General features: G+C 49.1%; 3 protein-coding genes across 4 annotated transcripts; 1 reads left to right on the top strand and 2 right to left on the bottom strand.

Annotated features, from left to right (window-relative positions):
- Positions 1 to 3,948: 3,948 nt before the first annotated feature.
- Positions 3,949 to 4,404, bottom strand: ONS95_010130 (uncharacterized protein; the record flags this gene model as incomplete). Its single annotated transcript, XM_058503702.1, has 1 exon — positions 3,949 to 4,404. The coding sequence occupies one exon, from the start codon at positions 4,402 to 4,404 to the stop codon at positions 3,949 to 3,951; it is 456 nt and encodes a 151-aa protein (XP_058360415.1).
- Positions 4,405 to 7,037: 2,633 nt separating this feature from the next.
- On the bottom strand, positions 7,038 to 7,493 carry ONS95_010129 (uncharacterized protein; the record flags this gene model as incomplete). The annotated part of the gene is made up of 1 exon (XM_058503701.1): positions 7,038 to 7,493. The coding sequence occupies one exon, from the start codon at positions 7,491 to 7,493 to the stop codon at positions 7,038 to 7,040; it is 456 nt and encodes a 151-aa protein (XP_058360414.1).
- A 1,455-nt stretch (positions 7,494 to 8,948) lies between these two features.
- ONS95_010128 (uncharacterized protein) lies at positions 8,949 to 16,235 on the top strand. 2 transcript variants are annotated; one of them, XM_058503700.1, is made up of 5 exons: positions 8,949 to 11,403; positions 11,511 to 11,894; positions 11,961 to 12,684; positions 12,732 to 13,724; positions 13,773 to 16,235. In XM_058503700.1, the coding sequence occupies exons 1-5, from the start codon at positions 11,190 to 11,192 to the stop codon at positions 14,986 to 14,988; spliced, it is 3,531 nt and encodes a 1,176-aa protein (XP_058360413.1). In that variant the 5' UTR covers positions 8,949 to 11,189; the 3' UTR covers positions 14,989 to 16,235. The 2 variants fall into 2 exon arrangements, with proteins under 2 accessions (XP_058360413.1, XP_058360412.1); XM_058503699.1 differs by having other exon boundaries at positions 8,949 to 11,894; positions 12,732 to 12,964; positions 13,019 to 13,724; positions 13,773 to 15,662.
- The last annotated feature ends 250 nt before the right edge of the window (positions 16,236 to 16,485 follow it).

The following is a 16,485-nucleotide window of genomic DNA, read 5'->3' as shown; positions in this document are numbered from 1 at the left end:
AACGACTATCCGTTTCGGGAGGCGGAAGTGGGTGTACGCATGCAAGTCAGTAACCAAAGCATGTTAGATGGATTGACGGATCTAGATGCATGGGCACGGACATATGTGTGGGTTTGTGGGTGAGTAAGTGAACTATGGGGCGAGCGAGTAATACAGCGTCCTAGATTTTCGGATTTCGGCAACAGTGGATAAGAATGATAGAAGGATAGCTGGGTGGAGTTAGTAGGGTCGAGCTGTGGTGTGCTGGAGAAATTTGAGTTTGTAGATCTGAATACGAGCTGCCTGATCGTTTGAAACAGGAACACGAATGGCTTGCGAGTTGGGAACTTGGACGGAGCTTCAACTTGAGCTTGAGCTTCGGGAGAATGAGACGGTGGTTCTACGATGATGCTTGAACCACTGTGGAGACACGGATCGTAAGCATCTGATTAGGCCACGGGAGCTGAGAATGCTGGTGGGTTTGAGAGTTGAGGTAGCGAGACATGACGATCGAGAACGCGATAGTGAGAAAGAGGGATGCCCATAGAGGAGGGTAAATCCCACCCCAAACAAATCAAGTATTATTACCTTTTGACTTTGAACAGTACGACATATTCTTGAGTTCGAAGATAGAAATGAGATGTTCATGCGGTGCAACTGCTGAGTTAAGAGATAATGCACCATCCAGGATCTGGCTGTCTGCCGTACAAGGAGGACCCTTCCCGTACCAGTGCCTTGGGAATCACCACTTAGTTCTAGACTCTGGTACAATTCGTAATATACACAACCATATCATATCATATCACGCACTACGTGATATACATTCAGTACTTATGCTCGTATAACGTCTTAGTACGCAGACAAGAGTCTTGGAATAGAAAACAAATAATTAGAAGACCTGCTATGACTCTAAGAAAGAGGTTGCTGATGCCCTAAGAGACGGAAAGTATTGACGACATGGAGCAAAGGATGGAAATGGATTGGGATATCGATCGGGATATCGATTGTGGAGAACCTTGCGACGATCATGATGTAGGGATGAACCAGCAGGAGAGATTCCTTCCGATTTATTAGTAAGCTGGTGAGTTGGAACTGCTGACTTGTAAGGATACCCTTCTTTGAGGGTTCCCGGGGAGACTGCATAGGAATGAGACAAGAGAAGCGATTTCTGTCTACCCGTTACAGGTTTCCCCTTTCCCCGACAACCCGGAAGTGTAATTCTGAGCCAGGAACTACTCACGTTATCCAGCTTCGGAACTCATGTGGTTTCCGGGAATCAGAAACCGGATCATCCCGTACCGTTCCTTTAACGGTAAAAGGGGTATGTTCCTAATATCATGACCATTACCACTACCATTGCCAGACCTGACCGTCCTCCCCGTACCGTGCTCAATCTGCACGCTCGGTGTCACGCAGATCAAGGTGATAGCATTACCGTACGCACATCACAGTACGGCACAGCACAACACATCGGTGATGTAAGGATACCTACAGAAGAGGTAAAATTATCTTGACATGTCTGTGTTGCTGCACAAGCGGGATAGGCCGATTACCAATAGATTGGGGGAAGAGTGTGTTGGCACCGCTCGGAGCGTTCAATGCGCTGTGCGTTTCGTCTGTGCGAGTGCGGATGATGTGTGTTTGGTTGGTTGGGAGGCTTTTGGATGGGATGGGCGTTGACGATGAGTATTGAGTCTCTTTGATGCCGAGTACGAAGTACATTAAGTTGGATGGGATGTCCTTGCTTTGTCATGCTCTGGGTGATATTAGTTGGTTGGTTGTAGGGGGAGGGGTGGAGGAGTTGGTCCAGGTTGGACCTGGATGTTCCGGTGTTGTTCTTGGTGGGGCAAGTTGGCGAGGGGCTTGGCTTGGTGGGCAGGTGGGGCAGTGAAGTCCAGCCCCCGAACTTCAGGAGAGAGGAGAGGATAATGGGAACTTAGACAACTTAGGGAAATGTCTGCGAATATGCCTGACTATCCAAGGTCCCATCGATCTTACCCCGTACTACCATATACAGTGTCAAAAATAACTAAATGCCCGACATCTAACCTTGAATGCAGATTCGGGGACTAAGTTACGAAGCTGTAACATCGAAGAAAGGGAGCGATGGAAGCAAGCGAGGGGATGAACATCGGTCTTGGAAGGAAGGAAACAAGGAAGAAAAAAGGTAAATGGAAGCGGTAAGTTATTCCGTAGTGGAGAAGAAGGGAGGGTATGGTTCAATGGATTTGATTTGTGGCTTGCACTGTAAATGTGACGTTTGGTGTTGCGTGCAGTAAGTAGATTGGCGGGGAGTGCTGGATGGTAGGGATGGGGGTTGTGCATGCTGTATGCCGGGATGGGGTGTGCTCGGCCTTTTGAAACGGACATGCGACTGAGTGTTGAAGGTTCTAGATGACGTATGACTGATGGAGAGAGGAGGGAGGCATGGAATATGAAGAGATTGAATATTTTAAATGCCCTCTTATGCTAAAAGTGTACATATCTTGTGTTGTTGATTTTCGATCGCTGGTACTGAGGGAGCAGGCGCTGCTGTGATGCCATGTCCTGGCATTGGGTGAAAGGAGGGGTGCTACGAGCTTGCATGCTGGATGCGGGATGTGATAGACTATGAAAACTGCGAAGACTTGCAATTATTAATACGTGGGATTATGTGCAAGTGTGAGATGTCTTACAAGCTTGATCTACCTTCCGATGCGAGGCCATAGTACAATTCTCGGATTCTACTAACCATTTGAGTCCAGGGCGATTTCATTGATATTGACCCATGAAACAATACCGAGCAGGAACCGAGTATGGCACGGCTTGGCTCATCCAATATATATGTGTAGAAGCATTCCACGGAACCTTCTAGTTATGATATACGGTCCTATAAAATAACATCGGATGCTCTGCGTATGATATGTCCCCGTATAAAATATATTCCAGATATGATAAAGCTCGCGATATGCTTTGCAGCTCAGTGTGACATTGCTGATCTGACACAGTGTCGCATCGAGGATCTTAATGATCAGCATATGGTGCCATGCGATGGGATCGGCTGGAATGTTACCTCGGTGTAGATCTGGCGACGACGTAGTAGTGTAAGCTGCTGAAAGTGTATTCATGGCATCGCAACTCCATAGACTATTGCTTTTCATTTCCCAGTGAATATGATACTCCTAGACGAGGACATTGAATGGACCATATCTGTTAATGGAGGGGTATTGGAGATGTCCATATTGAATTGGAGTCTAGACGCCGACGAACTCTGCTGTCATGGAATATGCTGGGAAGCAGCAACAAGCATTCAGAAGGACCCCTCCAGGCTCTCTTCCCAGCTCCCAGCCTTGAACTCTCCTAGCTCAGCCTCATGTCCAGGTTTTAACATCTCCAAACCTTGAGCAGGGACTATTGATACAGACCTCCCGGATCTTCCTATCTTAAATTACAACAAAAGTCCCTCTTCGCCGATATGTTCGATACGTAAATTACAATTGCGAGAGAAGAACCGTCGGTCACAGCGAAGAACACGCAGTCGAAAAAGAACAAGCGTAGAAGCTACGCTTTGACATCTCGGTTTACCTCTGTCAGAAAGTATGTCGTCGCAACTAACCAGATCACTACTGGACAGTCTAGTCCATTCGCCAACGTGCCTGGTCATTTGAAAGCGCAAGGATGCTTCCGTTAGTGCCGGATGGTTGCGATAGGATGTGAGACTCTGTCACTTCTCACTTCCATTTCTCTTTGTCATCTAAAGATTTGCACTAGAACAGTTACTCAACAATTGATCACTGGGAGAATCGAGTTCCAGGATGGAGGTTTCCGGGAGTGGTCAGAAAAGGGTAAGGAGGCCGAGAGAAGGGCTCTGGGGTGCAGTAATGTGAATTTGAATTTGGAAGGAGAATCAAAGACTCAAGACAAGGAAGTGCTCGCTGGAACTTGGAGGTGCAGATCCGGATGGAAAAGCCGTTCGTGCATTGCATTGCATTACAATACACTAATCCCGGCATGTGAACAATGAAGGGGGCTTGAGTAGGTAAAACCTAATGTTCTGACTGTCCTGTACTGTGAAGCTGGGCTCGAGACTGGATGGAAATGGATTGATGCATGTAGGGACCTGCCTAGCTGAGAAAAGGTTCTTACGTGTCCAGGAAGAGCTTTGTCGGGGGCAAAGTTGAGTTTGGGTTTGTTGTGGGTATTGAACTTTGGAGCTCGATGCTTGCTTATTTGCTTGCTGCTCTTCCGAGCCCAGATCCAAATTCCGGAAGCCACATTACTCAGCTTTGCTGTGCTGTGCTGTCCTCGCCTTTCACTTGCTCGCTTGTATGTAAATTTGCCACCGGACACTACAGAGAGGAAGACTATTACTGACTGGCTCGGGCGTTGGATACCCCGGAAAACGCCTCCTAGATCCGGGCCATGTTCCTGTCTGGGGAAAGACATTACTCGAAACCTGGGTGCCGAGCTGGGAAATCTCCGGTCGCCGGAGAAGACCAGTAGACTGCAGACTACGGACTATGAACTGAGTAGTGATACTGGCCGGACCTGCAGATCAAAAGTGCAAATCAAAGGAGATCGTGTTCATCTCCGTTGTGAAATGAGAGGAATGAAAGTGAGGTTAATGCAGGAGGATGGAAATGGGAATAGAATGCGAATGCGCGTGCGTGTGCGTGTGCGGTTGAGGAGAGAGCCAGAGCCGTTGATACCTAAGTCATCGGCGGCCACTACGGTAAAGAAACTTCCCTAGTGTTGGTGAGGTGACGATGTGAAATGAAGAGAGGCTTGAAGGGATCTCCGACTGTTAGACGGAAGAGAGTAGACAGCAGACTTAAGCTGTACAGTAACTAGTAGATCGGAAAACCACTGTGTTGACGATGTTTGATATCAAACCTTCCCGCCCTTTCGAACTCCTGATGTCAAGATTAAGTTGCGGGGAAATTTCCCTGGAATGAGATTTGCGATCTCGATGTCTCGGGTCCTCGTGTGTGTGTCTCGGGGAGCAAAGAACCACTCGGAATCCAGGACTCACTCATCTCATCTCAGGGGCGTCCGTTACGGAAGAGAAAGTAATTGAAGAGAGTAAAGATCGTCGAGAAATCGGATCTGGATGGTCGTTGAGATCCTAAAGTAGACGGGAGAAGATCTTGCTCTTCTTGTACCAAGATTTTACGAGTCACGGCATTCAGGCTGAAATGCATGAACATGTACCGTCTCGCATCGCGCCGTCGATGGGCTGGCGACTTTAGCTTGTTCGTAGGTAAGCTATCTGCAGACGGGCTGGGCTAGGTTAATGATGCTAAGTATGAGCTGGTCCTGGCTGCCATGTGCTGCTAGAACGTGGTTCTGGAAAAGGGTGTGACAGCCTGGGTTTCTTGCAGTAGAAGGTAGGACTTCCTAGCAAGTACCGTGCTGTGCAGTAGGCATGCCCCGATGTAACTGCATCAAAACTTGCGAGTTTGTTCTTTGGCTTATTTGTGATCAGATGGATTTTGCACATTTGTTGAAGGAGGGTAACGAAGACAAATGGTGCAGCTGAATGTGGAGGGATTGGTACCTGTGCCACCGGTGGTGTAGTCTTGTGTTCGTGATACAGAAGAAAGGAAGGAATTTGGAATAATAGAAGCTTCGATTCCTTCTAGAAGGTTGGAAGGAGTCAGGTAGGTGCATCCATCCATGGTCCTTCCGTCCCGCGTGGGACAACGATCGTCCACTCAGGCTCGTCAATTGACGGCGATGACACCACATCGATTCAATCCTTCTTGCCACCACGCAGTTCAGTTGTTAGCAAATACGGGAAATCAAATTGAGGACATAATGAAAATTTGCCTTGCCATTGCTACTTCTCCTTTGAGTTCTGGTACAGAATACAGCACTACTTATGCACGGGAAGAGAAGACCAGATGACGGTTTCCTGCAGGAGGCATGGATGAAGGATTGGCTGTCACACGCTGTGGCGTGCGGTATTTGGTCTTCGGTGCAGTACACTATCCTGTCTCTGAGCATTCGGCGCTGCCACTGCTAGGTCAGGGGATGTCTCCATGAACGCGCCGAGTACCAAGTTCCAGCACGGGTGATGGGCGCGGGATGGTTGACAGTGGCAGGTAGGCTGGGTGGCTAGGTGGCAGTTTGATTGCCCTTTTTGTATCGCCAACAGTACAGCAATTCCCGCTTTGTGGACGTCCCATGTATTCTTGATGCAAGACAACTTCTTTTTGGGATACGGCATGATACAGTACTGTTGATGTATGAGACAGAAGGGATAAATATGGAAGGTATTTTGACAACAACAATTGATAAGAGATGCAGGAGACTGAAGAGTGGGACGAGGCTGTAAGCTGTGATGTGACCAACTGACGGCGTGACGCAGATAATTGACTATCCAACGGGAACGGGAACTCTGGATAGACGTTATTTTAGTTCTTGAGCCGGTTGGAGTGGAGGAGTTGTGAGACTGAGTCACGGCATGGCTGCATAACACTTGTTTTTCTTTTCAGCTTGCTTTGCTTGATTCACAGTTAGTGAGGAGGTACTGAAAATGCTTTGGTGCTTGCTGGTTGACCATGGGCAATATTTTGAGTTGTGGGATTTGAGATTTCTAGGTTTTTCTCCTTGTTTTTTTGACGGCGGGTTCGGGACGAGGAGCAAAGGACGAATGGGAAGGAAGGTGAGGCAGAGAAGGATCGATAAAGTCAGTAAGCGAGTTCGAGAGATAATGCAGGTCTGCACAAGAGAAAATAGATCAGCGTCATAGAAGACCGGAGGAAGCGGTTGAAGTGTTTGAGATATTAGTTGAGAGTTGGCCTTTACGGGATGGCTTGTTTGTTTGGAGAAATGAGATGGATAGCTTTCAGTGAACTGGTGGCGCAACTGGCGCCAGAAACAACAGCCACGTGTGCAAATACGGATGCGGGAGCGTCGTTCACCACCAGCGTACGGAGCTTTTCATCTCTGACTTCAGAAAGTCACATCGTGGGGGAATAATACAGCAGGTGTGATGTTTCGGAGCGGTGTGGGCACTGTGCAGGAACTGAGAGAGGGGTGCAGCCACCACGTTGAAACATCGGATTTTTATGTCGCTAGTGCGAGGAAAAAAGGGATTTGGGTTCGGCACTTTTGGATCTGTCACTTTTGACGATGTTTTGTTGCTGTAGTGATAGCAGAGTTGCATTATCGTGTATCTTGTGACAGGATGTCCCACTGCTGTTGTCTATTTGTCTTGTCCATGCATGAGATGAAAAAAATGCTCCGATGTCTGGGATATCGCGACTTGAAGAGAGTAGTATTGACTCGGTAAACGCTCCATTCAGCCCAGTGCATAGAGTTTTAGGGTCTCGACTCTGAAGAACTTTGACAGCCGCGTGAGGGAGGATCGTGCTGGACATCCCATTCTCACGTTTTGGCGTCGACTTGTTGTCTTCACAGCCGTGCGAGGGAACATCGTGCTGGAGATCCCCTTTGACGTGTTGAGGGGCCACTTCTTCTCTTGTACTGGCCACTTTGTAATCGGCCTGAATTTCATGCAGAGTAATCATTCGATGTCTCCGTGAATCTGATCATTCTGTTGGATTCGCAACTGCTTGGCTTGCTGCACGCCTTCTGGTGATGTGGAGATATTATTGAAGTAGGGTAGGGTACCAAACTATGTGGTGGGGGTCATAGCGTCCTTGACCTTGACCAACCCCATGACGCAAGGGTAAACAAGATCTCAACCCGTACAAGCAACTCATCCTCGTCTAGCATTGCCCATATTTTGATTGACACAGATGAAATGGGAAGTTGTCTCAGATGCGACGACTAGATTCGCTATCTAGCCATGTGCAAACCTAAAGAACAACAGACTGGCTGCTCATCAAGTCTTAATTTGACCAATTCCCAACCCCAGATCTTCCCATAGTCGCGGTACCTACCGAAATGATACTCGTCCGGTTCGATAAAGTATGAACTTAAAGCAGACGTCCTGAAATTTCCAGTCAACTCTTTCCGGAAACCTGGCCTCCACCCATTGCTACCCAGCTATGCTGTTCGGAGATTCAAATCGATATAAAGGCCCGCAGCCGGGTCGCGATGGCTGGACAGCCGGTAAGCTAGAGGGAAAACGTGGGCGGGGTTTCGTTTCTGAAAGCAGAGCTGCGTGGCGTGAGATGTCTCTCTGCTTTCGGAATAATAATGGGTAGTGTCCATGCCTGGTTTTTGGGGACTTTTTTGACTTTTGGTGAACAGAGGATGGATTGATCCAGGAAACGGCAAGCCTAACACAGGATAGATGTGAACCCTAGTAATTTAGCTGTCACTTGTTTCTGACAGGCTCGTATGTTTCAATGACTGAATCAATCTCGTATCTGGTCTGGATCAAAGAGATAGGCGCCGTCTATTGCTTTCTGGTATGCGAAATATGGAGGGACTTGTGATACTGTGCTCCCTCCTGCTCGTCTCATGTTTATCTGCACGCCACTCTGGTACCGAACGAGTAGAAACGAGACCTGCTCACTGGCACCGAGCCGGATCCGCTCTTCAACGCCTTTTACCAGGATTCGACATTATCCAGGGTCCCTTGCATTTCTTTTCTTCAAGGGCGGCCAAGTCGACCCTAGAAGCGTCAGGGGTGGCTCCAGAAAGCGGGAAACGGGGATGTCAGTCAGGGGTTCAGTCTCGGGAGGAACCAATGAATCTTCTGAGCCGTCAAGTGCCCTGGCAGTTGCAGCCCGTTGCAGAAATGCTGCTGCAGGAGAGAATCTCAGTGGTGCTCCAATTCAGTGTAGATGTGAAATTGAGTTTGAGACTGTGAGGAGGCATGGAGGGGTAGAAGTTGGTGGTTCGTAAGCTGTACTGCATCGTGGGGTTCCAACATCTTTTGTCAAGATAGAACAACAAGGAGGCAAGGAGAAGGAGGTACTAATAATACTCTGTATGATTCGATATCATGCTCTTGAGACGAATATAATTAGTGCAGCAACTAATATACTGACCAAAGGATGAGCTTCCGTCACCCCAGCTACAGACAGCACATACGGACAAGTTCTAACTGTTCTGATAACGGGCTGCATACTCACACTTACTGTATCAGGCCTCGACAGTAAACTAATGCAGGCATGAGAGACACGACTAATCGATGGGTTATTGGTGGATACAGGACAGGAGTTGCCCCCGCTGATGGAAAGACTTGCAGGTGCCAGATGTGCTTTGTTTGCAGTAGCTTGTAAGCCTAAAGATTAGGTGGCTTGGAGGCGAGATTTAGGCTCTCACTCATTCTCCTTGAAGATACAGACCATTTTAGTGACCATCTTGGGGTGTTCTGGGGTTCCGACAAAGCGTTTCCAGGCGCTATATCCCGCTATTGAAAGCTAAAGGAGGACAGCAACAGCATAACATAGGTAACATGTGAGTACGGCTGACCTTGTGGCGTCTCAAGTAACCTTATGACTTGTCCGGAATGCCCCAAGGACCTCTGTCTCACAGCACTCGTATCGTCGTATCGAGACTCTTCAGATCCGTATGATTTCCTTCCAGCGTTGTCTAGCTCCATATCTCACGAGTGCCGTCCATTCCTGCTGCTCGAGTAAAAGCATAGTAGGGAAGCGAGACTTCGCTTGGAATACCTCTGCACCTCTCCTATCAAACGAAACCAAACCCTCCTTCTTCATCATCATCATCATCATCATCACCATCATCAACCAGCCATCTTACAGTCTGTTCGCCCACGCGCTGTCAGCATCAGCATCATCAATCGGTGCAGCAACATGAGCCGACATGCCTTCCGTCCACGGCGAGGAACAAGGCCCCCGATCCAGCACCAGAATGTTATGTGCCAATGTGGCCAAATTTAAATGACCAGAGTCCGAGCGAGGACCAAAACTTGGGAATAGGGGCATTCTAGAAGCAACCTTCCCCCTCCAGTGCAACGCCATCCAATACCACCACCCACCACAATAAATGATCCTGCCGGGACTGAAAGAACTGGAACCTCGAGCTGCGGCACATCCTTACCGACAGCTTGCCCTGGTCGTGGTCGTGCTTCTCATCCCTCCTTCCCTTCCCTCCTCTCCCTGTCCCAGCATCCATGGCTCATTATCTGCTCCCTGCTCGTGGCTCCTTCTTCCACGGACCCGAGCAAAACCCATGCCAATTCTATTCCAGCCTGTCCAGTGTCCAGTGTCCAGTGTCCAGTCTCCAGTCTCCAATGCCGCCATCCGCCATCGCTCAGCCATCCGCGTCAGGTCCAGTTCAGAGTTCCGAGTTCAGAGTGCAGTACAGTTTAGGTGCCGGGGCAGGCTGTGTGTGTTGCTTCCCACTATTGCCCAGGCAGGAGTATGGCTGTTTCCCCCTTCTCGCCCCGGCCATCTGAATTATCCAGGACTCGATTCTCACCCTCCCTTCCTTTCTTTTCCTTTTAATACCATCGACTACTCGGCTGCATCGCTGTTTGACGTCTGGACTACTCTGGATCTTGATTCTCGACATCGTCCACCTCCTGTCCGCGGCCCCCTGAATTCTTCCTTGTCTACCACGCTGCTCAGTGCTCACTCCCCGACTGCCCCTGCTGAGGACTAGGATAGGATATTCCACCGCCCGGCCCAGTTCCACCACCAAGAGCTCGAACCACCACTGCCAACTCCATCCCCGAAGGCCACGAGCCAGTCGACGTGGGATCACTAGGTAATAATTTACCTAGCTGACCTAGGGAAAGTGCGCCATTGCCCGCCATCCATCGAGGATCTATCTCGTCGGCTCTGCAAGTGTGCAAGTGAGTGCTTCTGCATCGTGTACTACTCGCTCGTTCAGTACCTGATCGCCCACGCCGGCTCGCCCTAAGCTGATATTATTCGCCCGGTACGTGCACTACTTGCACTGAACTTGCGCGCCGGTCCTGGTGGGATACATAAGGCTACTGTCGACTCCTACCTACGATACTAACTACTGCTCCACTTCAACAAAGCACGACAGTCAACACCACCTTCCAGAATCGAAGACCCCCCCGTTCTTTCGCCTCGCCTCGCGGGCTCAACCGCTACTGCCCTATCCTACGGTGATATCCCGTTCTATCCTACAGTGGTGCTTTCCAGCGTGAAACAGGAGTCGACGGAACCTAAAGGGGCTTAAAGGCTTCACTGCCACGGCTAGCCCATTATCCCAGACACCCCTACTAGGGCCGAGGACAATTGGCAGATATCCTACACATCCTGCCCCTCCCCCAAAAGCCGTCTCTTGTAGACGCACCAAGCACTCTTTGAATGTCGAAAAACTTCTTCAGTCTCAAGCTGTCCCATCCCCCAGCCGACTCCCAGAACGAGCCGCAATCGTACAGGAAAAAGGACCAGGTTTCGGCCCTGTATGAGCTTGGACTGCTAGACGATTCGGATAAAAGAGCCATCAGGCGAGAGAACAAGGGCAGGGAGCCGCCTGGTGCTGGTGGATCCCGTGTTGCAGGATCCCATCTAAAAAAGAGTACGATTGCCTATTCCATTTTCATCCTCAACTCCGCCCCTCACCTATCTGAACAATTAATGATCTGATCTCGCTCCGCATCAAACTGACCCAGAATTTCTCTGCAGATTCACCTCATATGACCAACGACTATACTCGAGGGACTGCTCGTGTCTTGCCGACCTCGACCAACAACTCTCTCTACACAAAGGACAGTCAGGGTTCGAGTGACTTACGAAAGCGAGCCGGCGGTGGAATGGCAGGTATGCTGGACACAGACCGGAGCCGTACAAGGCGGGAGAGGACGTTTGTTGGGAGTGAGTGCGCTGTGTGTGAGGAGCCATTGGAACATACCCTTCGTGGAGAGAGGATACTCCAGTTCTCTTGTGGCCATGTCTCCCACGAAGCTTGTTTTTACGAATACATCAAAGAATTTGAGTCACAGTACTGCCCGACATGCAACGCTCCGTTAGGATTGGATACAAGTCGAGGAGGCAATGTTCTTGACATTGGTAAGAAATTCAACACCGGTTCGTCGGTCTTCTCCATATCAGTTAGCTGATGAGTCTGTTATGTAGAAAAGCTAAGTAGTATCGTGCGATCAGTGTCAGCCAGCGACCAGTCTGTTAGATCACAACAAACTCCCACACCTACGGCTTGGGACAGCCAAACTGTACGCCCCCCAAGCCGAGAATCAAGCTCCAGACAGCTTCCTCGGGACAATCGAGACAGCAGCAGAGACTCCAGGGAAAGCAACAATAGGGACAGCAATAATGGGAGCAGCAGAGACAGTAGGGACAGCCGGGAACGAGCGAGCAGATATGCTGCGCCGTCAAGAATCTCACATAACCGAAACGACTCAGAAGCAACAGGTGCAGCATCGTCAGTGGGATATCCAGAAACTGCTGTTAGCGGACCGCCTCGACGCCATGATTATGATGTTCAGTCCATGGAGACCAGTCTGATGAGTCCAAGGTCTAGTGTTACCAGGAATCCAATACCACCACCGTCTGTCAGTGTTCGATCAGAGTTTCCAACTCTGAGCCGGTCTCGCCAACAGCAAACACTGACGTGTTTGATCACAATTGAGGTCCCCGACAACAAGTGGCGACCCGATCCTGATGATTTGCGCTCGGCGCCGCCAGTACCTCCCATTCGACCCGAGGACACTTACGCAAGGCCTCCATCGCCAGCACAGAGCGCGCCGCGATTCTATCCCTATGAGCAGCCCGAGGTATTGGAGGAGATTACTGAAAATCTCAGGAGTCGAGTTGACAATTGGCATGGTTTGGACTTTGAAAGGTTTGTATGCTGAAATATTTGGAGATTTGAAACTAATGTCAGAACAGATTCGGCAAGTTACGTTTATATGGTACTATTCGAGTCGGCAAAGACAAGCAATCTTGGCAGGAATTGGAGTGCTTCTTGTTCGCCGAGATGCTCATATGTGTCAAGGAAAAGAAGGTCGCAATGCCACAGCAATGGGACGACCAGAACTCCCCGAGGAAGAACACCAGATGCACGCTCAAAGGGTCCATACTGATCAAGAAACACTTGAACGAAGTCATCGAGTCAGGAAGTGGTAAAAGCAACCTAGGCCAAACCGAGAAGATTACCATGTCTAATCTTCGAACAGCAGACGAGAACATTTTGACCTTGAGTCTTTCAGTTGCAGAATTACCATCCTTCCATCTCCGTTTCGACAATAGAAATCAATTGAAGCTTTGGCAACAAGCCCTCCTGGATTTGAATGCTGTTGAAGGCTCTCCAATTCGGAGTCCGGAATACGATCTCTCGGAGACAGACGAAGAAGACTGGCAACGAATCTCGAACCCGAAGCGTGTGTCTTCGCTCAACTCATCATCCTACGGTGGACCTCGGTCTGTGACCACCGCTCCAACTGAGTATACCAATGCCAGAGGTGTGCGATTACCTGCAGCAGTCCACGTTCCAGTCGACATTGTTGTTGTCATACCTGTATCTTCATCCATGCAAGGTGTAAAGATCAGTCTGGTCAGAGACGCGTTGAAGTTTATGGTACAAAATCTAGGAGAACGCGATCGCATGGGCTTGGTCACCTTTGGTTCAAGCGGAGGAGCCGCACCGTTGGTAGGCATGACTTCGAAAGCCTGGAATGGGTGGACAAATATCTTGGCATCCATCAGACCTGTTGGCCAAAAGAGCCACAGGGCAGATGTCGTTGATGGAGCTAACATCGCCATGGATCTACTCATGTCCCGGAAATCAAGCAATCCTATCGCCACAATTCTCTTGATCAGCGACTCATCAACCTCAGATGCAGAGAGTGTCGATTTCGTTGTATCAAGAGCAGAGGCAGCAAAGTACGTTATCCCTAACACTTAAGAATACATGCATTCTAACAAAAGCAGAATTGCTATCCATTCGTTCGGACTTGGCATGACCCATAAACCCGATACTATGATTGAGTTGTCTACCCGAACCAAGGCTTCATATACATATGTTAAGGATTGGATGATGCTTCGCGAATGCCTTGCTGGTTGCATGGGTGCCCTGCAAACGATGTCGCACCAGAATGTGAAGCTGAAGTTACGCTTGCCTGAAGGATCGCCAGCCAAATTCGTCAAGATAAGCGGCGCATTGCAAATTACGAAACGTGCGACCGGCAAAGACGCGGACGCTTCCTTGGGAGATCTCCGATTTGGCGACAAGAGAGATATCTTAGTTCAGCTTGTCATCGCCCCTGACAATGCATCCCAAGAACAACTACCCCAGGATCCTTGGGAATCGATAGTATCCGGGCTTGAAGCTCTTGGTGGCCCACTCGACAAGGAAGATGAGCGATCAGTCTCTATCGAAGAAGTACCACTCATCCAAGCCGACCTCACCTGGGGAGATATTCTTCGCGATGGTACATTGACTCAACTTCCACGCCCTTCGCTTCTAGCAATCACCATGCTTCCAGCACCGACAAATCAACAGCAGAAGAAGTCCGCATGGCCAAACACTCCTCCAATTCCTCCACATCCAAGCGTCGTACAACGACGGATGGAACTTCTTACCTCTGATATGCTCACACGGGCACTTACTCTTGTCTCTCGTGGTCAACATGACCGCGCTCAACATCTCCTTCACGAAACTCGTTCAATTTTGAAGGGCCTTGGAAAAGGTGGCCTCCCGCCCATTCCTCCACCTCCACATGCGAAGTCACCAGGTGCTAATTTGGATACTCCATCTCCAACCTCCGCGACGCCGGATCGCCGGCGCACCCCATCGCCCCCTACGTCCGCTCACACCACTAATGGATCCATACAACGCCATCATTCAAACGATGCTCTGTCAATGAACTCATCTCCCGGTATTGACCCCGCCACCGTTGCAGCTCTTGATGCCGAGCTCGAAGCCAGCTTGGAATGGATCAACCACCCTGCAGTATTTGGAAGGGATAGCAGGAAAGCTGTTCTTCAGGCCATTGGTGTCATCAGCAGTCAAAGAGGCTATACCTTCCGCACTCCGGTCGAAAGTCTTTGGGCTCGGCGTGTTGGTGGTGTCAAAAAACTGACCGAGCGAAGCCGCGAATGGCGTGAAGAGAGTGGCAATGATGTTGGCATCATGGAAGAGAGCTAATTAGCTCATTATTTACTTCGGTCTTCACTATTCCCCCAAAATCCACACCAACCCGAAATCCCCTATGTATCTTTCACCCTACCGGTACCTCCGACATTATCAAACCGCGACACACTAGGAACAGAATTACCTTACGATGTTATGGATAATTTTGCCCCTTTGTTTTCTTCATTCTGTATTATACTTTGACGCTGTTTAGCGGACAGGCTTGGACATACCCTTCTAGTTCAGTTTTTTGGCTTTTGTTTATTGTTTATCTCATAGGGCTGCTGTTTACTCTCATTATGGATTGGGATATGGGTTAGCATTGCGGCATGCAATGCGCATTTGTTTTTCTTATGGAACGCGAGCGCTGGAAGTGGATGAAGGCTGTCTGATATGTTTTGATAACGCCCGATGCTAGAACGAAAGAGTTACATGGGAGTCACATGTTTCTGGCAATTTTGTGATGGGATGGACGGAAAATGTATGTATGGATGACAGAAGCAAGCTGTATGTCGTTGATGGCTACAACGAGCAAGTCTAGACAAGTCGAGATGAGACCAGACAAGTCTATGCGACGAGACGTTATATAGATGATGATCAAGCTCTGGGAATATATGATTTTCCAAACCTTGTACCATATTTTCCCGCCTTCCTATATCAGAACTGCATTTCGCAATGCCAAGTGACACTTCGCCTCTCTCTCTCTCTCTCGTCAGACTTCTTGACCGACGAAGTCCTGTTTGGCAGCCCCATAATCCACAACTGCTTCGTAATATATCACTGTTATAACGCATTCGCTGAATATTTAGGCAGCCGCACATTTTCTCGATACAGTGTGTATTGATTGATCCGATTTGGTATCGTTCCCCCTTCTGCGTCAGCACTACCTACCTACCTGCTTACATACATCGTATACGGGCACGAGTAGGCAAGCAGCCGCACTCATGCATCGAATGATGTTCTGTTCAAAACAGAAGGGTGTATACGATGCCGCCAATTACAGAGTCGTAGCCGGGAACTGAGACTTGGGGTATCAAGTTCTAGGTATGATGTTTTATGCTGTCGCGGAATGGGGACGATTGGGGATGCGGTTAACTCTGGATGGTGAATATTTTGGATTGTATTGTCGATTGCTGGATGGGTGTGTTTTGAGGTGTTTTGGGGTGAGGTGAAGTTGGAAGGAGAGAGAGAGGGGTAGATAGATAGTTGGGAAAGAGGTTTCCTCACTTCATTTAGCACATCATGATTCAAGTATTTATGCCTCCAATTTCTTCATTTGCGGTTTCTTCCCTGAACTTCTCAGATCATACCAGCTGAGTTGTGCCCCCGCCCCCCCCCCCCCCCCCCCCCCCCCCCCCCCGAAAAAAAAAACAAGTCTCGTGCTCCTATCTATCCTTTGAATAAATAACCTACTCCCAGTATCTCGCACTCAGCGACCTATCGTATTGTTTGCAGGGGTTCCAATAGGTATTTCCAATTTCGTAAGGTGGCCACTGCTGGTTTCGGGCTCTC

Source organism: Cadophora gregata (assembly GCF_030347475.1).
Source record: "Cadophora gregata isolate MNR1 chromosome Unknown scaffold_4, whole genome shotgun sequence".
NCBI lineage: Eukaryota > Fungi > Ascomycota > Leotiomycetes > Helotiales > Ploettnerulaceae > Cadophora > Cadophora gregata.
Note: the sequence above shows the minus strand (reverse complement) of the source record. Positions and strands in the feature narration are given on the sequence as shown.

Coding starts and splice junctions, on each gene's coding strand:
- ONS95_010128 (XM_058503700.1), top strand. CDS start 11,190: ATGTCGAAAAACTTCTTCAGTCTCAAGCTGTCCCATCCCCCAGCCGAC. Junction 11,404..11,510: donor AGGATCCCATCTAAAAAAGA/GTACGATTGCCT, acceptor ATTTCTCTGCAG/ATTCACCTCATATGACCAAC. Junction 12,685..12,731: donor CATGGTTTGGACTTTGAAAG/GTTTGTATGCTG, acceptor ATGTCAGAACAG/ATTCGGCAAGTTACGTTTAT.